Consider the following 25381-nt stretch of genomic DNA (forward strand, 5'->3'; position numbering starts at 1 on the left):
AGTCGATCACCAGATGGGTGGACAGATGGACGGATGGATGGTGGGTGGATGGAGGAATGACGAATGGATGAGTGGAGGAAGAGTTAAGGAATGTCTCACGGGTGGTCACCACGAACCTGGAAACAAAACCCCGGAGAGGAGTTGGGGGCAGGGGGCCCTGTAGACCTGCAGACGGCCGGTCCCCAGCAGCCCCGATGGGCTGCGCCACGGCAACCAGGCATCTGCCCTCACATTCAGAGAGAAACGCCTGGAGAGCGGCGATCGGGTGAGGGCTGGCACCACCCTGGATGAGATCTGGCTCCACATCCTGGACCCCAAAGACTCAGACAAGGGCAAGTACACCCTGGAGATAGCTGCTGGGAAGGAAGCCCGGCAACTCTCGACGGATCTCTCGGGGCAAGGTGAGCTGTCCGCCTGTCTGTCCTCAGTGAAAACTCCATGGGCGTGGGGGGATTCCCATCCCCCCACCCAACCTGGCACTGCCCCAAGAGAATACTGGGCTGGGCGGGGAGGGAGCATGCAGGACCCGTCGGCCCTGAGCCCCGACCCTGGGCTTACAGCGGCAGACCCCCGACACTGCCATTTCCCTTTTCCGGTTTCCTCCTCACAGCCTTTGAGGACGCCATGGCTGAGCACCAGAGACTGAAGTAAGTGTTTCTCAGCGTAAATCACAGGCCCCTTGGTGTGGGGTAAACTGCGCACAGGAGCCCTTCCTGGGGTCCCCTCGCCATCCCCTCACCCCCACCTGGGTAGGACTGTCCTTCAACAAATGGAACCTTGAGCCTTTTGCACCTGTCTTTTTCAGAGCCTTGGCCATCATCGAGAAGAGTAAGTCCACCGAGCTTTCTGTTCTTTCATGTCTGGGGTTGGGGAAGCTTACGCCTCCTCGCAGGAAGCCCCACTGGGGTCTGTGTGTCTCTGAGCTGTCACAGAGCTACCAGGGAGACCTAGGTGGTGGCAGCGTGAAGACAGATGGATCGGAGTCTGAAGGTACCAGAGACTGTGGGTGTGGAAGTGCCCAGTACGGGCCCAGTGCCAAGCAGGCTCACGGGCAGCGTCAGGTGCAATGTCAGGCAGAACCCAACAGGCAGCAGGTAGACAAGAACGAGGCTGGGCTGGCGTCTCCGAGGGAGGCGGGGGGAGAGGACGACTTGGAAGCTGAAGCTGGTTCTGGCTGTTGGGACACTGGGGCCTCATCTAATCAAGGGCCCAGCCCCAAACCCACGTGGATGTAGCAGTGCCTTAGCTGCCATGGGTGCCACCACCAAGTCCATGCACTTGAACTTCATCGGGTCTGCCCTGGCCAGTTCTGAACGACCCAGTTCTAAGAGACTGGCTGTCTGGTCCCACTGACCCAGCAGATCAGAAGCAGGAATTTCAATGAGGAAAACACTTCTGGGTGCAGAGCAGAGCAGCCCCTGACAACGTGACGACAAGGAAGGAAGCTGAGCGACCTTGAGAAGCAGAAGCGAGAACGAAAACTCTGCTAGCTTGGGGTCATCTGTGGCGGGTTGGGGGGTACAGCACGGAATTTGCCCCACATGAAGACATTGTCCCTGAGTGTCCCCACCTGGCAGGAAGTGTAGGCCTCGGTGTTCATAAACATAACCTGGAAGGGGCCATGGTGGGGGTCTGAGTGGCATGCAGCGGGGAGTCCTTGCAGAAGGGCAGCCTCCCTGGGCGGGGGGAGAGGGCAGCCCAGAGACCCCCTCATCCCGCGCCTCCCCAGGAGGAGCGCTGACATGATCGTGGAGGAACTTAAACCCGTCACACCGCCACTCTTGTCACTTACCCAGCAAGAATATCTCCTCCCATCCTGGAATACGTGTTCCTAAACACACCTGTCCGGGGCTCTAAAAATGGAAGCCGAATTCACCGTGTACAGTTGCTGGGCTTTTGGAATCAAGAGTCCAGGGAAGGGGACCATGTCACCCAGCTGGGAAGCACCCAGGGGACACTCAGCAGCACCCACCTCTGGGGCCTTCCCTCCCCCTCAGTGCAGTGCCCTGCTCCCCTATGTGCAGCAGACCGACAGCAGCCAGCCAGGCTCTCTGTGCCTGCCTGGTCCGTGCCTTAGGGTCCCGGCTACCCACCCCTTCTGCCCCCACAGCCACAAATGCAGCCTCAGGAATACATTAACTTTCTGCTTAATGATGTACAGCCAGTCTTCTTACCCACCCACAATGGCCACCAGGTGCCCCCCTTGACCAGACTCACTGTTCCCAAAGCTTCCATCCCACTTTTCCCATCCCCCCTCTGGGGTCTCTGGTTCATCAACCCCTGTTGTGTGCATTTTGCCAGTTTAAGGCTCCCGGCAATTTGATTTACCTTCTTTCCCAATTCTGGAGGGAAGGGTACTTCCTTGTCCCCTCCAGGTACCACCCATCATGCTGATGACTTCAAGTCAGTGACAGAAACACATTATGTCCCCATCTGCTGTTTGTGAAGGCAAGGAAACACGTAACACCAGTGTAAAGATTTCCACCCCGAAATGCTGAAAATAGAAAAACAGAGCATTGCTTACAAACAAGCCTCATCTCGGTGGGAACCCGCTTCTGGGAAGCAGTCTGCAGGGGAACACTCATCCCGGGGTCTCACTTTTCCCTTCCAGATCGTGCCAAGGTGGTGAGGGGTCTGCCGGATGTGGCCACGATCATGGAGGATAAGGTACCGACTGTCCCCGGCCCACAGCCATCAAAAGTCATGAAACAGTGATGCACTGTGATTCCAGGGCCTGGCCGAGTGACCTCACGGGTCACCGGTAGTGTAAAGGAAAGCCCCTCAGCCTGGCGTCAGGGGGGTGCTCCCCCGACACCACGGGGCGGGGTGCTCCCCCCAGCTCGGCCAGCTCTCTTTACTGGCGCTGAGAGTCACAGACTAACGTCTGTGAACCTGTTTCCACAAGGACTTAAATTAGATGATCCCTAAAAGTCCTTCCGGGGCTGAAATTATGCAAGTCTGATATCCTAGAAAATGATAGCTACTGTTATTATGGTGCTTACTCTGCGCCAGGCACTGTAATGCACACGTGTTACGCGTTTTAGCTTGTTTAACCGTCCAGGCAACCCCGTGAAATGGCGCGTTATTACTAGGCACAGACTGTAGCTGGGAAAACTGAGGCCCAGAGAGACCGAAGGACTCACCTAAGGTCACACAGCTTGAAAGGGCAAAGCTGAGGCAACCCAGCTCCAGACTTCGAGGATTTGGCCGTAATACTCTAAGGCCCTGAGTTGTAGCTTCTTCGAGAATTTTCACACTCACTTTGTAAATCTTCGTATGGAAGCAACATAGCCTTCTTTGCATGGTAAAACCATAATGACATAAATGCAGCCAAAAGCAGTAAAGCAAAGTGCAGGCCATTCCGGGGCCGAGTGTCAGAATAATAATGATCTGAGATCCTCACTAATGCGTATTCTCGTAGGGAAGCTGAGGACGGAGGACGCGGGGTTACAGTAAAAAGTCTCCCCCTTTAATGCCATCTCTTCATGCAGTACAATAAAACACGCAGAAGGGATTCATCACAAGGACACCTGCACTGGGAGCTCTCTGGGGCGGCGGGGTGAATGCCGGGGCTGTAACGAGATGACGAGGCCTTCCCTCCCCGTCCTTCCAGACCCTGTGCCTGACCTGCGTCATCTCAGGAGACCCCGCCCCTGAAATTTCTTGGCTGAAGAATGACCAGCCTGTCACCTTCCTTGACCGCTACCACATGGAGGTGAGGGGGTCTGAGGTCACCATCACCATCGAAAAGGTCAACAGTGAGGACAGCGGGCGCTACGGCGTCTTTGTCAAGAACAAGTACGGCTCGGAGACGGGCCAGGTCACCATCAGCGTGTTCAAGCATGGGGAGGAGCTCAAGGTGCTGAAGGATATGTGATGAGTGACAGCCTGAGGTCTAGTCTGCGTGGACCAGCAAGGTCAACCAGTGAGTCACAGCCTGGCACAGACCCTGGGGACAGGGCAGAGGGGAAAGGGACAAGGTAGAAAACAGGACATGGGGCTGGGACAGAAGGGACACACCACGGCGGAGCAGCAAAGACCTTGCTGGGGTCCCGAGAGGCCTGCAGGATGGTGGGGTCGGCCCTGGACTTGGAATGAGACACCTACATGTGAGACCCAGCTTCACAAGCACTCTCCACGGGCCTTGCCTTGCTCATCTACCAGATGGGAATTCCTACTCCTGGGGATCATTTATGAACACCCTTTATAAACCCCACACCGGTGGTGTCTGTCCTCAACCTGGAGGACAAAAGGCGATGTCCACATTTTTGGTTGGCACAGCTGGGGGTGTCTGTTGACAGACATGTCTATCGGTAGAGGCAAGGGGGCCGAGGAACACCGCAGCTCCCCACCCCACGGACTTCTCCAGCCCCAAGTGCAAATAGTGCCGGGGCCGTCAGCCCTGCCGGGGAGCCATAGGGCCCAACAGCCCTCTTCTGGGGCACTCTGTTTTTCGTTCCCGAAAGTTCCACAGACATTCAGCGTGTGCCAGGCTGAGGGAGGCGCTGGGAGCACAAAGACAAATAATATCCAGGCCCGGCTCTCAGGAGGCTTCGGCCCACCAGGGAGTCAGGCCTGGGCGCAAAGGCTCCGGACAAGGCTGAGGCCAAGGGTTATAAAACTGCAACAAAGTGCCACTGGTGGTCACGGGGGAGAGGCAGATGTTTGTCCCACAGGGACGAGGACTTTAAAACCCCTTCACAGAACTAGCAGAATTGGGTTGGACCCTGAAAAATGAGTCCAAGTTGGCAGGGGTGATGGGACGGGGACATTTCAAGAGTGGGGCACGGTGACAGCAAAGGCAAGGGGTGGGGGGACGTGGCCCCGGTGGCGCTGAGTGCCAGGCTGGTGAGTTGGATGACCTTCGGGACTGCTCCCAGCTCGGGGCCTCTGCCTGCTGTGACAGACACCAGGTGGCCTTGCTGGATGGACCTCAATTCAGAGCTGGGCATTTCAACACCCTCCAATTTCCCTGTTATTAAAAACAAGATTTGGACTGGGTGAGGTTTATAAAGTTATAGATGTTTGTTGTGAAATGTTGGAAAATCGTGAAAACCATAAAGGAGAAAATAAAAATCACCTATAATCCCAACTCTGGAAGATAACGCACCTCTGGTTTCTGAAATGACCTCTGAACTTCGGGGTGAAATGAGCCGCTCCTGCCTCCACCACCTGCACACGCACCAGGCGTGCTGGGTAACTTACACCCCCAGCTCTTGTTCTGGGCTCACGGTGCAGTCAGGCCAGGGGTTCAAGGGTGCGGGAGGGAGGCAGGGCACCTGAACATACACTGGCTGGGGACGGGTATGGGGCACTGGGCAGGTCTTAGAGGCAAACACACTTCGGGCAATTCTGTTCCTTTCTCTTGTCCTCAATTTCCCGCCTATAAATAAAGAAGGCTGAGCCTTGGGGAAATTAGCGTGTCCCAATGCGCCAGGGTTGCAGGTTCGATCCACTGTCAGGGCTCATACAAGAATCAACCAATGAATGTATAACAACAAATCAATCTCTCTCCCTTCTTCTCTCTCTCCAAATCAATAAATAAAATTAAGTTAAGAAAGAAGGCTGGAAGTTCATTTCTGAGGACCCTTTCAGCTTGAAACCAGAAAAGGCGGTATTCATGCTGCCTGTCCCCTGCCAGACCCAACAAGCAGAGACAGGGACTGAATATTTGTGGGCACTTTGTTCAGGTGGCCAGCCACCTGAGAAGATGGCGGGTTTGTACCTAACAGGCTGTCTTCAATTGTATTTTAAACCAACCCTTATTATAAGGAGAAGAAAAGTGTAGGTAAGGGTATTGGAATTCAGGGGAAAGTCAATCAGATAAAGCTGCAGCGTTCTCTCGCCTGGGCCCTGGGCGGTGGGCATCTCCGCCTGGAGCAGTGACTCAGATGCCACCTCGATTGTTCCCCTTCCTCAGGAGCCACAAAGGTGGAACTGCTTACTGGTCTCTTGGAGTCAGGGTGGGGCACACCTTCCATTCCTGAAACAACAGCTTTTTACCTACACCGATTACTAAGCTTATTAGCTATTACCTGAAAGCAAAATTCCTCCAACATCTGAGTCCCCCATCAAGCTGACACTAAGATCTTTATCACTTCCCAGAACTCCATCCTCCTTTGCTTTTCTCTTTTCTGGATGACAAGATAAAGAAAAAGGCCCAAGCTCACTCTCCCTCCCACTCTCACTTGGAATCTCAGTGCAGAGACTTGGCTTCTTATGTGTATTGATGGAAAATGTCACCAATCTCAAAGAAATCAGAAAGCACAGTATCCATGTGCTCAACTCCCAACAGCAGTCTGGATACGCTTACGTACGTGTTTCACCTTCACACAAAGCACCCTCCCTTCTCCTTCACAGGATCAGCACCCCAACACAGGGAGAGAGGCAGAGAGTGAGATAATGACAATAAATCTCTGACCTTCTCACACTGATAGGGGAACTCACTGAGTTACAAACTTCAGCCTTAGTTGATAGGCTTAAGTGATTAAGGCACGTCAAAGCTGTTATTCCAGGAAATGGACTGCAGGCTACTGACTCCAGGAGGCCACAGGCAATTCAGCCTTTGTGCCCCAGGGGGGTCTGCCAGAGATGCAGAGGGTTTGTGAGGTGTTGATCGGCAGATAAAAAAAGTACTAGGAAAATCGCCCCTGGTCTGCAACTCTTATCCAATTGACCTTTTTTCCAAATCCCTTACCTGCCCTTTCTTCCCATAAAAAACCATAAGACGGTTTTTTGAGGGTATATAACCAACTATCTTCTCAGATCACAGCATCTGAATAAAGCGCCTACAGATTCAACCCTTGTCTCTACTTACTGGTTCTGGTAGTGACAGGCAGCACGAACACCGACTTTTCCGGTTTTGATATCAGTGGCCACCAGGTTAATGGAACAGCATCACCAGCCCCATTTTCACAGATACGGCAGCTGAGAACCTGAGTGGTAAATGGCAGGGTCCAGACAAGAGTCCCTGGGTCCTGGTTCAGAGGACATTCTACTCTGCCACGCTGGCCCTGAGCAATGCAGAGAGGTACATGGAGCCCAGAGCCCAGAGGTGAAGCAATCATACATTCTCAATAAACATCTGAGAACTGCCAAAGTAATGAATGAACAAATCACTGAGCAGATGTGTAAATGGAAGTGGCTGCTTGGTTCCATCTATCCAGAAGGGTAAAATTTCCCCCACCGGCAGAGGTGGACTGGGTGGGGGACCATGGTACACAGCAATTTGTCACAAGTTCTCCCAGTAGCATTTACCCTTTAATCCCACTGTTGGCCCTCCTGGAACATGGTGTGAGTGAGCAGCCCCTGTCAGTGGGAAGTGAGCTTTGCATGCTAAGAAGCCGCTCAGAAGCAGTGCATCATGGGGCTGAAGTTTCTGTGAACTCCGTTATTTGGTGAGAAACCAGTCTGGGAGCTGAGCTGTTGTGCTGCCTATGGACAGTTTCTGTCTGTCCAGTCTCCCTGGACAGAGGCCCCAGAGCAGCATGCGTGCGTGAGCAAGCTTCCTGAAGACCCACATCCCCATCACCCTTGTTAGCTCTGCTCTCTCTTCCCCGCTTCCATCTCCCGGAGCCCAGTCTCAGCTGGATTCTCCTTTAGGGTCCCAGCCAAGAAGACATGGACAGGGCCGGTCCCAAGAGTGAGACAGAGGGGATGGAGGTCCCTGGGAACTTTCATTGTTCTCTTAGTTCTTCCCACTTAATCCCACTGAAACCTCAACCCACTCAGGTAGGAGAAAGTAGGATGAATCTTGCTGAAGGATAGTGTGATATAATAAAAAATAAATGTTTAGTCTTTGTCCCTAGGTCCTGACTCATAGCTCCTAACCCCTGGAAGCTCTGGGGTGGTATCTTTTGTATGCTAATGACTTCTGACCAGGGAGCTGGTCTCCAGAGAGACCAAGGCATAATCACAGGCTTGGAACTTTCAGCCCACCCCCCAACTTCCAAGGACGGGAGAAGGGCTAGAGATTCTGACTGAATCACCAATGATCAATGATTTGATCAATCATGCCAAAGTAATGAATCCTCCATAAAAATCCCTAAATGATGGGATTTGCAGGGCTTCCAGGTTTGTTGGCACATCAAGGTGCTCGGAGAGTGGTACGGCCAGAGAGGGCGCGGTAATTCTACTAGATATTCCTTGGACCTCTTCCTTTGGTTGTTCATTTGTATTCTTTATGATAAGCCAGTAAATGAAAGTAAAATGTTTCCCTGAGTTTTGTGAGCTGTTCCAGCAAATTATCGAGTCTGAGGAGGAAGTCACGGGACCCCTCGGTTTACAGCTGGTTAGTCACAAGTGCAGGTGGCACTGAGACTTTCGGCTGGTGTCTGAAGTGAGGGTGGTCTTGTGGGACTGAGCCCTTAGACCTGCGGGATGTGACACTGACCTTGGGTAGTTAGCGTCAGAACTGAAGTAACATGGTAGGCTAACAATTCTGACATCCGGGGGCTGGGGGTTTGGAGAACTGGTCGTTGGTGCGGAGAGACTCACGCATTTGTTGCCAGAAATGTTACGAACCAAAACAAGTTCAGAGTTACAAATCAACCACCTCCCTCCCCGCAAAATGGGTCTTTTCCATTTCATCTGCTCAGTAGCTCCTGAGCCCAGGGTAGTAGGTCATCATCCAGTGAAGCCAGACTCCCCAGCTTCTCCTCGTTCCCCTTATTCTCCTCTTCCTCATCTGTTCCCAGTGGCCTCCCCTGCTGCCCATGGCCCAAACTACTCCCAGCATCCTGCTTGCTGGACCCCTCTTGTTCCTTCCTCACTATAATTCCTAATTACTCCCTGTGTTATACTTTTACTGGCTCATCCTGGGAAATGGCTCAATTGGTCCAGACTGGTCCCAGTACCCTGAATGGGACTCAGAAGGTCAGGAACTTGGCCTCCCTTATTCTGCTGGAGCCCAGCAGCAAACACACCACCACAGCGTTCTCCAAGAACCCTCAGGGACCTCTCGGCAGGCTGGGCTGCAGGCAGCCGGGGGGGTGTGCGGGCTGAAGAAGGCCGGCAGCCGGTAGAGATCCCCTTTATCACACCGCCGGCCACCACTCCTCCCCCACACCCGTTCAGTCCCTTTCAGAGACCTGCCCGCCTTGGCCTAAAAGCATTGAGAGCAGTAAACAGGAAAAATATAGGAAGCAGGAGCCCCGATGGGAAACGACCGGCCTGTGTAACAATGAACATCCACCCACTCAGCCACCGCCGCTCTAGTCAGACACTTTCGATGCCTCAAAATTTCCAAATCACTTCAAGCGACTTGGGCGACATGTTCATGCCAAAAACGGATTCACAAGCAACATTCCCCAGATGTCTCCAGTTACAGGAAGCCAGATTTCTTATTTTCAGCATTTGAGAAAAGTATAAATCTCGAGGCTGGAGGAGTTTCAGCCAAGAAGCACCCTAGGTTGAGAGCAAAGCAAATTGCATGGCCTGCCTCTCCTCTCCGGGGCCTCCCAGAAGTCTCTGTGCTGTGACTTTTCTAAATCGTCGCTTCCTGTGCTAGCAGATCTAAAGAAAGAGAAACACCGGCCACACAAAAGTCTCTTCATTCCGATCATAGAAATGCTCGTGGTGAAATGAGTCTCTGTGTTTGCTTTAAAATACTCCAGTTGTGTGTGTGTGGGGGGGGGGGTGATTGGAGGAAGGGAGATCAATGAAAAAGTTAGCAAGATATTGATAATTCTCTTGAAGCTGGGTGATAAATACATGGAGTTCACACTACCATTCTCTGCTTTTGTATGTGTTTGAATTTCTTTATAATAAGAAATTTGAAAGACGCCATGGGAAACCAGTCCTCGGCTGCCTTTTCACCTGGAGTCATATTAATTACACACCCAGCAATTAGTCAAGGGCATCGGACCCAGGCAAGTGAGCACAGAGTTCCTCTCTTGCAGGTGATTTATACAGCCTGTCATTTTTCAACCTCGCTAATTAAAATTAATGGTAATACAGATGCCCTACAGGAAAGAATGATCAAGGCATGGCTATAGATTTTACACATACAAATGATTCATCAACTCCTCATCCATTCAACACAATCTTTACTGAGCTTATGATATGATAGGAACACACAAAATTAAAGCTCAATGCTATCATCTGAGGTCCAGCTTGACTTCTTCCCTTTACGTGATGTGTGATTTGTTATTCAAGCCTTTGGCAGCTTGTCTGAAAAAGAAAGACTGCTGTAAGAACTCGATGCAGCAACACTTACCAAATAACTAGTGCGGTGCCCGACAGAAGTGAAACACATGGTAGGTTTCCCCTTGTGACCTGCTCCTGGGCCTGGGAGCCACGGTCTGCTGGGGAAGGCAGACCGGCCAATCCGGCTGCGACAGCGTCAAACAGTCTCTGCCGTACCTTTTTGAGTGATGACATGATAGACTCTTCCACACACGGGAGCCCACAACCTCACAGGGGAATTTTAAAGTAGCTATCTGTTGTAGCTTTTTTCAATTTCAGAAATTATAAATGCTACTGGTAGGAAAATTGGACAAGACAGAAATGAAGAAGGAAGAAAAGCAAAAAACATCCATAAGTCCACCAGCCAGAAATAAGCACAAGGGGAAGACACGATTTATTAACTAACCTGACAGGGATTCCTGCCCTTTCCCCATTGCCACCTCCACTCTGCAGACTGCGAAGCTAAAAACTCACGTCCCCAGGACCCGTGTAGCTGGGGACAGCCATAGCACACAGTTCTGGTCAAAGACGCCTAAGCAGAAACGTGCTGGGGCACCTCGGTCGGGTCTTGATGATCCTGATAAAAGAAACTGATGCTGCCGGCAGTGTTACGCCCCTCCTTCCTTCCGGCCTCAGGTGTGCACCCAATGCCTGGAGCTGGGGCAGCCATGTGGGACCATAAAGAAAAGAGAGGGTCAGGGAGACCCCCCCCTGACATCACCAAGCTGCTGACCCCAGGCCCTCAGACCTCTAGACTGCTTGTGAGAGAAAAATAAGCCCCTCCTGGCTATGACACCATAAATCAGGTTTTTGGTTCCTTGGAGCTAAAAGCACTCCCAAATCATGCACCCACTTGTTAAGATTATTTTCGTGTTCTCCATGCTAGGCTTAACAGAGTCGAGAGATCTCACATATAATTTCACACTCTGCATTTTTCATATGTCACTAAACCATGAGGATTTTCTCACGTCACCAAAAAGCATTCCGAAACCCCATCTTGGTGTTTCTCTATTATACAGTTATGTATCATTTCCATATTGCCAGAAATAGTTTCCGATTTTTCACTACTATAAATAAAACTGGGGTGGACATCCTTGTACAAAGATAGAAAAGTATTTGCTAGCATCTCTGGAAAATTCTCTAGGATAGATTGTAGAAGAGACATTACTGGGTCAAAGGGCATGGATTATGAGGTGGAAAACAGACGAGCTACGTGGCAAGAAGGGAAGCCAGAGACCAGGGACGGCGCCTGGGCCTTCCCCCCAGGTCCGAAGTGGGTCGATCAGCCAACACGCATTTACTGAGTTGCTATTTCACTCTAGGCTCTGGCAACACAGTGACGACCAACACAGACACGCGCCCTGCCCCCATGAGAAATGCCATGTGTCAGACGGCTACCCGGAGAGGTGGCTGGCTTTGTTGGACCATGGCCTACTGATGAAAAGACGGGATCACCATACAAGTTAGGAGGTAAAAGCCAACCGAGAAAAGCATCTGTGATCTGTAGGGAAGCTCTAAGGGTGATCTGCATAATATACGATTACAACCCAGTATCATGATCAGTGGTTCAGTCTCAAAAATGATGTTGCAAAAAAATACTGCAATGTGTGGAAAGTTGTTCAGAATGTTCAGAATAGATTTTAAAAATCAAAAGGCAGATTTCACCTGGCTGGTGTGGCTCAGTGGATTGAGTGCTGGCCTGCGAATCAAAGGGTTGCAGGTTCAATTCCCAGTCAGGGCACATGCCTGGGTTCAGGGCCAGGTCCCCAGTAGGGGGCGTGTGAGAGGCGACCACACATTGCTGTTTCCCTCTCTCCTTCCTTTCCCTTCTCTCTACAAATAAATAAAATATTTTTAAAAAATCAAAAGGCAGATTTCAAACAGTATACAGAAGGTGATTTTATTTTATTAAAATGAAAACTATCTTTTAGAAAACTAGAATAAACAACCACACATTAGTGAGCTCTCTGGATGGTGGGATTACAACTCATGTTTATTTTCTTCTCTTATCTGTATTTTTCAAAATCTCTATAATAAACATGCCTTATATATTTTTTTTCAAAGAGAAAAAAATATATAGGCCTCTTGCACACCCCCAACTGGGGACCTGACCCGAAACCCAGGCATGTGCCGTGACTGGGAACCGAACCAGTGACCCCTCCAGTTCACAGGCCGGCACTCAATCCAGTGAGCTACACCAACCAGGGCTTGATCATCTTGATATTTGGTGCCCTCACGGCTTTGGGTAAATGGGAGAAGGTCAAAAAAATCTTAGCTGGCAACAGTGAGTGAAATAGAAGCCAAAAAAGCAATCATGACCTTCAGGAACCTGGGCGGGTGAAGTATCCCTTTAGACTCAGAGCTAATGGAAGTTGAACAGTAACCCAGCACTAGGGCCCTGTGGTGGTACATGGGGGGGCTGCATGTAACCCCCTTACCAGCTCCGTGAGGTGGGTTATTTTGATAATTCCCTGTTTGGTTTACCTGAGACATTGGTTCCGTTCAGAAACAGGTGTGGAGCTCCTACAGTGAGTCAGGCACTGTTCTAGGCCTCGGGGTCTGTATTCCGGTGGAAGGGAGACAATGAGCCTGTGAACGGATAAACAGTCATATCATCAGGCACGTTCCCCAAATTGGAGAAAACGAGGCCTCGAGCAGACACTTGTACACTTCACAGTAGCATTATTCACAACAGCCAAAAGGTAAAAAACTCACGAGTGTTTATCAACAGATAAGTGGATAAGCAAAATGTAGTACTACATACAATTGAATGTTATCTGTTCTTTAGAAGGAATAAAATTCTGACACATGCTATAACGTAGATGAGACTTGAAAGCCAGACATGAAAGGACAAACATCATATTTATTCCACGTATAAGAGGAACCTACAATAGGCGAATTCATGGAGATGAAAAGTAGGATAGAGGTCGGCCAGGGCTGGAAGGAGGAGGGAGTCGGGGGGTTGCTGTTTAATGGGTACCCAGCTTCTATTTGGAATGACAAAAACTTCTGGAAACAGACAGCGGTGATGATTACACAACACTGAATATACAACGCCACTGAACTGCACACTGTAAAAGCTGGTAAAACATCTGTCTGCAGGGAAAGAAGGTTAACCTACCTCGTGGTAAATGCACACGCTCCCCGTGGGCAGACCCCCAGGGGACTGTCAGGAGAGAGATGCCCCAAAAGAAATCTGCCCGAGAGAGTTTCCTGCCAGAAGCCAGGCCACATCCAAGCAGAGAGGCTGGCGCTCAGACCCTCAGACACGGAAGCCGAGGCAGGGTGGCCAGCCAGAGGAGACGTCTGTCCCCCACTCTGTGGAACTGCAGGCGGCAATCCCCAGGGAGAGGACCTCAAAAAAATCCACAGAAATCAGCTCACAAGTCATCCTTGGACTTCTGCCACACCCCCAGGCACCAATGCCAGATTACTGCTGAAGCCACCAAGGAAGACCTTCCCCAGCCCTGGGGAGACCCCAAACAGCAGCAGGTGTTGGGGGGAGAGTGACTTGGGAAGAATCGGAAAAGATGCCTACGATGTTCCCCACGGGATTCCGAGCCTGGGGAAATGGAAATTCAATTGCCGGTTTGATCTCAGCCTGGACTGGCCTTTTTTTTCACCCTGTCTGCCAAACCCACAATGAGGGTGAGTCCCTGAAGATGGTGGGTGATGAGGTCCTCGCCTCTCGGTCCCTTCCTGCACCTCCAAATGACGTTTATTCAATTTCCTAAGACTCATTCCTGCCTGTGCTCTTTCATAATTAAATAAGGTGAGGTCTCTTTTCCTGGAAGAATTAAAGCCCTGTTATATACAAATACTGTTTCTGCCACTGTTGCTAAGAAACTCGATTATCAGTCTCCACTGGAGACCAACTCTCTGTCCCTTTCAAGCACCAGAGGTGCTCATTTCACTCTGAAGGTTGTTTTCAAACATGTCAGAATTCTTCCTGATTCAACACAGTTTCTATCGTCTCTGGGTTCCCCAGAGTTCAGAAGCAATTTAATTTTTTTCCTGAAAGGTGAGTTTAGCTAAAATATGTGCCACTTAAAATACTAAATGGCCTAAATTATTCCTCTTTGGGTACCAACCATTGCAGAAACTCCAACAGGTAAATTAATCTGAGCTCATACCATCTTGTCAGAAGAAGACACATAAAAAATAATTCTGATTTACCCATGAAGGAAAGAAGGAAGGTTTCAGGAACCAGAAATCACCTCAGAGATATGAATAGAGATGATTTAATATAAAGCATTGTCGATGAGGTGCGAGGTTGTTCGCTTGGTAACTAAAGGAGGAGACTGAGCTCTCACAGAGGCAGCGAGTGCAGGAAGCAGCTAAGCCAGGGCAGCGGAAACAAACGGAGGAGTGGACACTGAGAAACTCAGAGGTGAGCCCTGCAGAAGGGAAACTCAGACCCCCAAGGAGGAGGCGCTCCTTGGCTGGTGCTGCTGCTGGTGCTGGTGAGGGGGATGCTTGCGGACGCTTCTGCTGTTAGAAGCCTCAGCTGCTGCTGCTGCTGCTGCCGCTGCTGGAGTAAGATCTGTTGCTGGGGAGACCCTGTTAGAACAGGAAACACACTGGAAGGAGCAAGTCCCTTCTTCCTCCTCCACCAGCCTTGCAGCCTCCTCCAGCGTCATCCATCTGCCGAGTACAGTGGGGAGCAACTGGAGGAGCAGAAATGTAGTTTGCAGAGCAGAAGCCATAACTTGTAAGTGGCACAGTAATAAATAGATAAATTATGTTTGAAAATGGTAAGGGTAGTGAGGGAAAAAAGAGCAAGGTAAAAAGAACTCGGAGTGTTACATTTTAAATGGGGTGATCAGGGAGGGCCTCATGGGGAAGTAACTTCTGAGCTGTCACTTAGCTTCCGGAGGTTTACCACTGACCTAACAATGGCCCCATTCAATGTGCCCTAGAGGCAGCTACTGCACTTCCAATGTCTGCCCAGGGCCAGCAAAATTCGCTCCTTCGGGCTTTTCTCACCCAGATTGATATTTAAGAGGCAGAACTGCTCAGATTTCTCACCCTTCCCAATCCTACGTGAACAGGCTCTGAACCGACTCTCTGGGACATGGGCTCACAAAGATCTTCCCTAAAACTGAAAAGATACCTTATCTGATGGGCTTATCACAAGTGGAGTCACCTGGCACGACCACATAGGCCAAGAGCATTCTAGAGAAAGCTTCATCCCTAAAACAAAGACCTGCCAAGTACACACACACACACACACACACACACACACACACCAGGCATGCGGGAGGCCAGGAGGACACAGATTCCCAGACTGGGAACAGCAGACTGGTGAAAGCTACCCAGTTATCTCAGAAGCCATTTTAGAGGATTGGCTTATTCCACAGCACAACATATAAAGGCTTTTAGATAAAAAATGTAAGGCCTTAGTTGAAATACAAACTAAAACCACAACACACCGTCAGAATGGCTGGATTAAAAAGACTGACAACGGAAGGACAAGTGCTCACAAGGACCCGGAGCCACCAAAATGCACAACTCTCGCTGGTAGGGTATGAATAGTGCAGCCTCTTCAGAAATCCGTCCATATATTTAGCTTCCAATTTTTCTAAAGCTAAATATATGGCTATTTTCTCATTCAGCAAGTCCAGTTCTAAGTATTCAAGAGAAATAACTGCACAAAAAGACATGTACAAGAATGTTTTGCATAAGAGCCAATGACTGGAAACAATTCAAATTATCGACAGATGAATAAACTATGGTAGTCATACAATAGAACAAAACTGAATAGCAACACCAGTCTTTTTAAAAAATATTTTATTTATTTATTCTTAGAGAGAGAGGGAGGGAGGAGAAAGAGCTGGAGAGAAACATCAATGTGTGGTTGCCTCTCACATGCCCCCCCACTGGGGACCTGGCCTGAAACCCAGGCACCTGCCCTGATTGGAAATTGAACCGGCACCCCTTTGGTTCGAAGGCTGGCACTCCATCCACTGAATCACGCCAGCCAGGGCAACAAAACAGCTCTTTGCACACTCAACAGTATGGATGAATCTCAAAGACAGAAGGCTGAACAAAAGGAGCCACACACAGGAACATACACTGTATGCAGAAGAACAGGCAAAGCGGATGGCAACAGAAGTCAGGAGAGTGGTTACCTCCAGGAGGGAGAGGCAGGAGGAAGTTCTCCGGGTTGCTGAAAACATTGTCCGTCTTGATTTGGGTTATGGTCCCATGGATGTGTTCATATCCAAAAACCTACCAAGCACTTAGGATTAGTGAGGGCTATGAATTTCACAGTATGTGTCTACCCCTCAATAGAAAAATTAAACCCGGGAGGCAGGGAGGCGTCCTTCCCATGGATGCACAGTAAGAAGTCACAGGGTCTCTAATTCCTGCTCATTGCTCAAAGAGGATGTGTTAAATCCATCAACTGGGATGCGGCTTCATAAGTCAAGATAAACACAACGGGACAAACCAATTTCACACAAAATTCAAGCTGATGTAAAAATCTTTAATGTTGATACTAGTCAGCTGTATAAACTGGTCAAGTAAGTGCCCTTAAGGGACGCTAAGAAGAAAAATCCTTAAAATGCTAAAAAGTTTGTCCTATTAGTTTCATGTCTGTGTTTCTGCTTTTATGGCAAATTCTGATGCTCTGAATCTTCCAATGGAAAAATAAAATAGGTGCTAATTTAAAAGACAGGTATATAAATACACACACACACATATATATGAATCAAGATGGTTCTGGTATAATGCTTATCCAACTATAATTTGATAATTTTTTTTTAAATAATAGAGGAGAGTGTGGAGGTTTGGCTGGTTCTCAGTATTTAGGCAAACGTTTAAAATAATCATGCTTCTGTCTCCACAGTAAAGTTTAAATATCTGAACCCCCCTGACCACATTGAGGACAAAAGCCAGTTCAGTAAGCATGGGGCATTTTTCAGACAGCTGGTCAACCAGACACGTCTGCCGTCTTTAAGACAGTTCTGGGGATAGAAAAGGCATTCGATTTTGCCACTAGAGAAGCAACACAATGTTCACCACGACAGTTTGCCTGCATAAGCTGTGACACAGCCATGCCTATTAATATCGTACAGCACGTAAAAATTGTGCAGTAGACACTTATCAACTTGACCAATAAACATAAAAAGAGGCTCAACTTCAGAGAAAATCAAACAACTGTACATTTAAACCTAAAGATATACATGTCCTGGGATTATCTGTAGTGAAAGAAAAAGGAACTTAGGAACAGCTTCAATGTCCATCAACAGGGGAACGATTAAATAAGTCACCGCGTAGAACCCACGCACCACGCTTGGGTCCCTATGCAGCCATGAAAAGAATGAAGTAGATCCATATGCATTGACAAGACACCTACTCTATGTAATGAATAGTATGCATAGAGAAGCTTTTCCACCTAAATTTCAGTATCTACAGATCCGCAGACATTAAAACTCCAGAAGGAAGAATGCCAACTCTTCCCTTCGCCGACAGATGGTATCAGCTAGAGTGAGAGGTGGTTTTACACCCATCGCCGGGAACGGCACCTGGTCCGGTCCGTTACTCTGTTGTGTTGCTGTCCATGCACCCAAGTAATTTTTTATACATAATCTACCCTGTAATAGCCAATAAGCATGAAGCCAGTGAGAACCTCAAACGCACCAGAAAGAGGCAATTATGAAAGAAACAAATGTGGAAATAATACTTACCTTGAGAATGGTGAGAAAATGAGGAAACTAACATTACATGTGCATATGGAAGGAATTGTCACAGTGGGAACAGTTTTAAAGCACAAAAAGTAAAGCCTGCACTATGGGGAAAGGTCTATGTTGACTCGATCAAGAGTAAGCAGGGAGAAGGAAAAGTGAAACTGATGAAAGGGAAAACCTTTTGGTCTGTGTGACTAAATTACAAGAATCAAATCAGGGATCTATCAGCTAATGGTTGGGTAAGTAGTGGGAAGAGCCCAAGTTTAAATCCAAACGTAGGTCAGCCTGACAAGTTTAATGATAGGGAAGTGGGTGGGCCCCAGGACCTCAAGGACCCCCACCCCCAGGTAACCCCAGGTTACTGGAGACTCCCCCCACCCCCTCAAAGGCCCCCTCCCCAGGCTGCAGCTACCCACCCATCATGCTTGGGTTCAAGACAGACCCCACCTACAGGCGGGGCAGCCTCACAGTTATTTTCTGTTGGTTCTGGAATGTATGCTTTCCTCTGGCTTCAAGAGTTCCTCCAGAGTTGATTTTGAGGGAGAGAGAGGTCAATCCAAGCTAGTTCAACATCTAAAATGTGGGAGCTCACTGTGTCTTTTAAAATTGTGTTTTAAATAGTTGTTGAAGTAGCTTTTGCATGCAGAGAAATGCAGAAGGCTTAAGTGTGCAGTTTGATGAGTCTGGACAAATATATAAAACAAGAACACCAACGCCTAGAACAAGGACTGTGTTCGCAACACAGAGGTTTCTGCGTGAACCTGACGAACCTGGCAGTCCAGCCGCTTCAGAGGTGGGCCCTGCTGGGGTTTTCACAAGCACACATTAGTTCCCTCCTGATAGATGGAATTATACGGTATTACTCTTTGGTACCTTGCTTCTTTCACTCAACCCTAAATATATTTTTAAATTTTAAAAGAAAAGTTTCCTTTTGGACATAGGTCAGAGGGTGGCTGAACTCATTTAGCTGAAGTCCTTGTATCAACAAAGTACCATTTACTCTGGGGGTACCCACTTCAGTTATCTGGGGAAAAATGCCTAAAACAAACGACTCATTCTAACACGAAAATATATAAGGAAGCGTAACTGACTGCAAATAACGTGGCAAACACTGAGCCCCCACGTAAAAACTGAGTATCACTTGAACTCCAGGTTTGAAATGGTCGCTCTTGGTCCCCTAGGGGCAGGCAGGCTGGATTCTCACCTTCGCGCTGTTTCCAGCCCTCTTCCCCCCAGTGGAACTTCCTTCATTTCCCAAAAGTCTGACCTCACCCTAAAAAAGCCCCCTTATGCTTATCAAGTCCATGGGGAGACTTCCAAATCATATTCTACTTATTAGAATTTTCAGCATTTTTTTTCTCCCCAAAAGAACCTTTTCCCTCCTGCTGGAAAAATGAAAAAAGAATCCTTTCATTTCAGAGGTCAGAGACTATGACCTCCAGAAATGGTTGCCAACGAAGAGATTTGTGGGTGAACAGAAAGCTCCAAGAACGGTCACAATAACACGCCGGGGTTTGTGTCTGTGGTCTGGACACCCGAATGAGGTCCATCAACAGACCGATGGTGGTTTTGAGGCAGGGTGAGCCAGGACAAGCAGAACAGGGAACTGGAGAGGGACAGTTAAACAAGTAGTTTGCAGCCACCTAGTAAATCCTATCCTCCCCAAACCAAGGACACTTAAGAGTAAATGTTTACACTCTTCCTTCCTCCTCCAAGGAGGAGGAAACAGGTTTAAAACCTTAAACCTCCTTCCCGACCAGGGGATAAACGGCTTAAATCACCCCAGTCAGGGAGAAAACAGAAATCCAATTAGTGCCATTTGCCAACCACGCCCAAGGACAGGTGAAGTTACAGGAATAAGTCTCATTATGGCACATCAGCATAACATTGATGACTATTCCATTGAGATCCTCCCCTAAGACCTCCCCTAAACTTACAGCTTTTAAAACCCCTCAAAATGAAGGCTCCGGCCAGTGCCCGTTGGAACCTGTCCCCAAGGCCCCCTTTTCTCTGACTTATTCGTGAGCCAAAGCAGCCGGCCCAGGCTCATTTTCCTGTCTAGTCCCTCCCCTGCTGTACCCACTGTCCCAAGCCCTTCCTCGTTTCACTGTCCCCAGCTTTAATAAACATGCTCTAAAATCTCCAGGGCTCACTTTGGCTGCTGTGACTCCATGGGTTGGGTGCCATCCTGGGAACAGAAAGCTGGCTTGTTTTCATTCCTGGTCAGGGCACGTGCCTGGGTGGGGGCCAGGTCCCTGGTTGGGGCGTGAGAGAGGCCACCAAAGTTTGTCTTGCACATCGATGCTTATCTCTCTCTGTCTTTGTCCCTCCCTTCCCCTCTCTTTAAAAATAAATGAAGTCTTTTCAAAAGTAAAATAAAATAAATCATCTGGACTTGTGTTGTGAAATCTTTCCTACATGAAGTTAAGAACCCACACACTGCAGGCCGGCCTGAGCAGACCCGCTCGGGGCCAGGTCCCATATCTGGTAACATTTTCAACGGCTAATATGTGGGAAAAGGCAGGACCCCAGCTGCCTCCCCCTGGCGTTCCTGGTCCCCTCCTCTGTCTCTCCAGGGGGGTCTCTCATGTTCTTTGCTCCAGACCGCACACCTGGCTGCCCCTCTTGGGCCAAAGCCCCCATGTTCCCCTGTAGTGGCCCCTAATGTACCTTCAAATGCTGTCCAAGGCACCAGTCCCATTGGCTGGCCCCCCAGTGCGGGCATCATGCCATTGGTTTGGACACACAGCTCACTGTCATTGCCCCTCATCCAGGCAGCAGCTTATAGTTCCTCCACGGCCATGGCCAACCCCTTAGCAACTGTCAAAGATAAACAAAGCTGGGCATGAGTTCAAGCAGCAAAAAACAGGTTTTCCTCGGGAACTACTGATAGTCAGGACATTGCTGAGCTCGTTTCCAATTTGCAAAAGGCATTTTAAAGAGAGAATGAGAGAGCTGGGAGAGGAAGAGACTGGGTAGGGGGTGCTCCTTCTGGTTGGTTAGTTACGTTTCATAGGAAGGGCTCTCAGGTCCTTGGGAAAGACCCTCCTGAGTCATAAGAGATACACATAAATCTCAAGGGGACAGAGGAAGGAATTGAATGCCTTTTCTAGTAAATGCACTAAGGGAAGGAAGTCAGAGGGCTCTGTCACATGTTGGCTAGAACAAACAATAAATTCTTTTGACAACCCTGAGCTTTAGCAGATTGGAACTCAAAAGGGGCTGGGGGTTCCCAAGGGCATCACCGTGGGCTGCTAGAAGCCCCCCTGCAGTCGGTCAGGTCTCTTGGGCAGGGGTCTGGACAGCGTTCCTGCAGTTCTCACTACCCATCACCCAGACCCTCCGGCTACTGAGCTTACCTCTGCCTCTTGCCTGCCTCCGCCAACGCCTGTTCTTGCCCACAAGCAGCCAGTGCACCACCACCACTTGTCACCTATACCTGACCCCGATGCTTGGCTGTCTGCTGCTGGCAGGGGAAGGGCTCCACATACCACAACTCTCGCAGTTTTTATGCCCAGAGCGTGCTCCTTCCCCAGGGTAACCGTGCGCCGCCATCACTGTGTTCTGGTCCCAGCCTCACCCAGGGGGAGAGCACCACTCTCATCTCAACCAACACCCCGTGTCTGGGCTTTCAGTGGCCGCAGTCCTTCCTCCCCACTGTCACCCCTTCTCCGGAGCACAATCCACCTTCAGTTCAGCGTGTGAGGATCCACCCTCCCCACCCCCCATCAAATATGCTCAAGTAAATTCTATCCCCAAGTGAGAGCAAAGTTCACATTTTTCCACCCCTCGGCTCCTAGGCCTCTGAATAAACAGCTCTAACCATGCTGGAGGGGATTGTTTTACATTGTTACTACTGTGGACTCTGCTCCTGAACCCCCCCCCCTTCAGGAGGCAGCTAGTGCTGGCGAAGCTCCCCCCTGGAAGGGAGGGACAAGGGGAGGATACAGCACAACAAAGAGTCTGTTCTCAGCTTCTGAGTTTCAAAATAGACCTTTTACATTTATGGGGAGGCTATATTTGAAAAAAGGGAAGGGGGCAGGGTGCTGAATTTTAAAATCTAAGTCATGAAAGATTCAGAACACAAAATGTATGTCTCGATACATTCAGAAGAATGTACATCAAGTAAGAGCCTTTTTTCCAGCCCCAGGACTGAGAGGAGAGCAGGGAAGTGTGGGCGCTGCTGTGTGGCTGCTCCCTGCTGTCCTCGATCCCCAGCCCGTTCCTGAGAATGGGGATGACAGTGGCATCCACAAAGGCTCACCGAGGCCCCAGGAGCAGCGAAGACCAGAGGAGGATGGACCGCCCGGAAGCGCGTGAAGCTCAGGCTTTGGGCACCTCACCTGCGGAGGCCTTTTCCCAAGTCCTACACCTGCTTTTGTGTTAGTAACTTTTAAATTTTCCTTAGAGAGGGCCCCCAGAACTCTACAAGCTCCAGGATCTGCCCCCTTAGGGGCCCTGGGTCTCACTCCTGAGCAGAGCCTGGGGAAGCAGCAGGCCTCAGGGACCTAGGCCCGCCATGCCAAGAAACCCGGGCTAGCCTTCTGGGGGATAAGACCAAGGAGCAGTGCTCATCCTAGCTGAGGCCCCCACCAACCTGCCAGGTGACTGCAGTTAGAGAGTGATCCAGACAAGACCAGCAGACGAGCCGGTGCTCCCCGCCCCCTGCCCAGCCCAGCCCAGCCCAGCTCAACCCAGCTCAAATACTGACCCCCAGAAGCCTGAGCAAATCAAATGGTTGTGGTTATAAGCCACTGATTAGCTTTAGAATGGTTCCCTACACAGAAATAGATGGCTGATAGAGTGGAGTGAATTTGGGAAAAATGTTCATTAGGAAAAAGAAATAACAATCATTTCTATAGCAGGAGTCTTATGTTTTTAAAGATGTATACACCTCCATATTCTTTATGTACACGCATAAAAAACGCCTGGAAGATCGCCTTCCATATGTTTGAGTGTTTACAGATGCGTGTTACATTTAACATAAAAGGAAATTCACCGAGTACTTGGGTATTTCCCAGGCACTGTGCTAGTCCTGAGGATAAAAAACATGAGCTCGACGTTGTCCCTGTCCTCAGAAAGCTCCCAGCCTGACAGCAACACACATGCCAACAGACCAGGCAGCTGTGACAGCCATCTGTGCAGAGAGCAGGCAGGCACAAGGAGGCGACCAGTTTCATGGGCAGGGTGGGGAATGAGCACAGCGGAACAGGTTGAAAAAGGATGCTCAGAAATAAGGAAACGCTGATTAAATAAAACGTGGAAGGACTTGAAAGTAGAGGCAGAGGGGGTGGCAATTCCGTTCTCTAAGCTTCAGATCTTCATCACTTAAATGAGGGAATTGGGCCCTGGCTGGTGTGGTTCAGTGGACTGAGCACCAGCCTGTGAACCGAAAGGTCACCAGTTCAAATCCCAGTCAGGGCACATGCCTGGGTCGTGGGTCAGGTCCACGGTTAGGGGTGTGTGAGAGGCAGCCTATCAATATCTCACTCACACGTTGCTATCTCTCTGTCTCCCTCTCTTTCTTCCTCTCTCCCCTTCTCTCTAAAAGTAAATATTTTTTTAAATAAGGGAATTGGCCTAAATTATCTTGGGGGCCACTTCCAGCTCTGAAACTCTGGCATATTTCTCACACAATGAAAATTACAAAACTAATAACGTATCTAGGGGAAACCCAACAAGTGGACACAGCTGTAAATCAGGACTTAGGGATGTGAGTTTCTTCATCAGACTTCTAAAGATAAATATCATTTTGTACTTCTGCAATTCAAACGCCATATATGTGGATTTCGAAAGTCAGGTGCAGGGCGGGGGGTGCAAAAATGATCCTATAGCTACTTAAGTACTCAGTCGGGGCTCTGTAGCAAAAGACAGATTGACAAGAGAAGAACAAACAGAACTTGACTGACATGCATATCTCATGTGTACACAGGAGAAACTCAGAGACACATCGCTCAGAGAGATGGCTTAGAGCTCAGGCTTGTGCAGCATCTTCAACAAAGAACAATTCATTCGTAGGGAAGTGGCAGGACAAATGAAAGTGGTTTTAGGCTTCCAACGTTGGCAAACTATGTGAAGGGAAATATATGGGGAAAAATTAACCAAGTAAGTTTCGTGTGCTGAGTCCTCCAGTGCCAGGCTGAGAAGAGTCTGAAGTCACTCCAGCCAGTGAAATTTTGTACCCTGCCTTTAGGCAGAAAGGGAAAAGGTATGGAGAGCTTCCCCTGCATTTTCTGTTTCTTACTTTCCCTCAACTCTAAACAATTATGTTGAAGAGGCATACTGTGGGTGACATATTCTGGTTTCCTTCACAGGTTACGGGGACCAGCCATCCATCTGCAGGTGGAATCCCCGAAAAAAAAAAAAAAAACTGGGAATTACAAAACAGAGGAACATATCTTATTCTGGCACCAAGGCAAGCTCCTGCAACCTCAGCGGGACCATGCAGAGCACAGGACAGAGCACTGGAGTCAGTCAGTCCGATCCGGCTGGGTGACTTGGGCAGATTATTCTCTCTCAAATACATCATTCTGTTTTTTCCATTTACATGTAACTCAGATGTAACCGAATCTCCTGTACCTACCCAAGACTTAAAGGCAATCTCACACATAAGCCCATTAAAACATACATACACTCCTGACTTCAAAAGCAAAATGAATATATTGAGTGCTTTCCCCGAATGTTTTAAGGAGGGAATTACAGTGCACGTTATATAACAACACTTCCCAAAGGCTCGGCTCTGTAGGAAAGGAAATATAATTATAATCCCTACTATACTTCTGAGTTCTTGGCTGAGACATCTGTAATAAAAGACAGATTAAAAGCACAAAGCAATCAAAACTTCTACATAGCCCTGGCTGGTATAGCTCAGTGGATAGAACTCAGGCTGGGAATCAAAGGGTCACCAGTTCGATTCTCAGTCAGGACACATGCTGGGTTGCAGGCCAGCTCCCCAGTGGGGGACATATGAGAGGCAACCACACATGGATGTTTCTCTCCCTCTTTCTTCCTCCCTTCCCCCTCTCTAAAAGTAAGTAAATAAATAATTTTTAAAAAGAATATTTATAAAAGCAAAAAGCAAATGGGTGCATATCTCATGTCTGCATGGGAGATACCCAGGAACAATTAATACCCTGAAGAGGTGGCTCTAGAATTCAGAATTAAATACTGTTTAAATAGGTGTAGTAGACTGCTCTGCCTGATTTTAGGAATTGTATCTGTACCCCTTGTGGCTAAGGACGAGCAACGACCTTTCGGATGCCAGCCTCAGGAGACGAAGCCTGTCTCTGGTAGCAAACGCTGCTTCAGTTCCTCTCCCTGCCCCCAAAGCTTGGTCGGAAGTCAGTAACGGGTAAGACCCCTCACAGTGGGGGGCAACCCCACGTTCTCTGGGAGAAGCGCTTCCTGGCTCTAATCCCCTTAAGCCTGAATACCTGTTGGGGAGAGGTGCAGCTCCTTGCCTTGCTAGAGTGTGTCCTGGGGGAAAATCTGGTATCACAAAGACT

At 49.1% G+C, this 25381-nt stretch overlaps 1 protein-coding gene and 1 long non-coding RNA gene across 6 annotated transcripts in view; one reads left to right on the forward strand and one right to left on the reverse strand.

The window, feature by feature from the left end:
* MYOM3 (myomesin 3) overlaps nt 1-5516 on the forward strand; it is a 44659-nt gene extending 39143 nt beyond the window's left edge. The window contains exons 33-37 of the mRNA XM_037135920.2: nt 238-401; nt 611-647; nt 806-828; nt 2612-2667; nt 3614-5516. Of these exons, the coding sequence (XP_036991815.2) occupies nt 238-401; nt 611-647; nt 806-828; nt 2612-2667; nt 3614-3877 (544 nt within the window). The 3' untranslated portion in view covers nt 3878-5516. The remainder of the gene's footprint in view (nt 1-237; nt 402-610; nt 648-805; nt 829-2611; nt 2668-3613) is intronic.
* The window catches only part of LOC119042229 (uncharacterized), a 93719-nt gene extending 72137 nt beyond the window's left edge, over nt 1-21582 (reverse strand). For all 5 annotated transcript variants that reach the window (XR_005081181.2, XR_008390696.1, XR_008390699.1 and 2 more), the window contains exons 1-3: nt 21368-21582; nt 20547-20696; nt 12670-12774 (exon numbers count right to left, since the gene is read on the reverse strand). This is a non-coding gene — a long non-coding RNA (uncharacterized LOC119042229). The remainder of the gene's footprint in view (nt 1-12669; nt 12775-20546; nt 20697-21367) is intronic.
* Between the last annotated feature and the right edge of the window lie 3799 nt (nt 21583-25381).

The sequence above is a fragment of the Artibeus jamaicensis genome, unplaced genomic scaffold, assembly GCF_021234435.1.
Source record: "Artibeus jamaicensis isolate MK-2021 breed Jamaican fruit bat unplaced genomic scaffold, CSHL_Jam_final scaffold_847, whole genome shotgun sequence".
In the NCBI taxonomy this organism is placed as follows: Eukaryota; Metazoa; Chordata; class Mammalia; order Chiroptera; family Phyllostomidae; genus Artibeus; species Artibeus jamaicensis.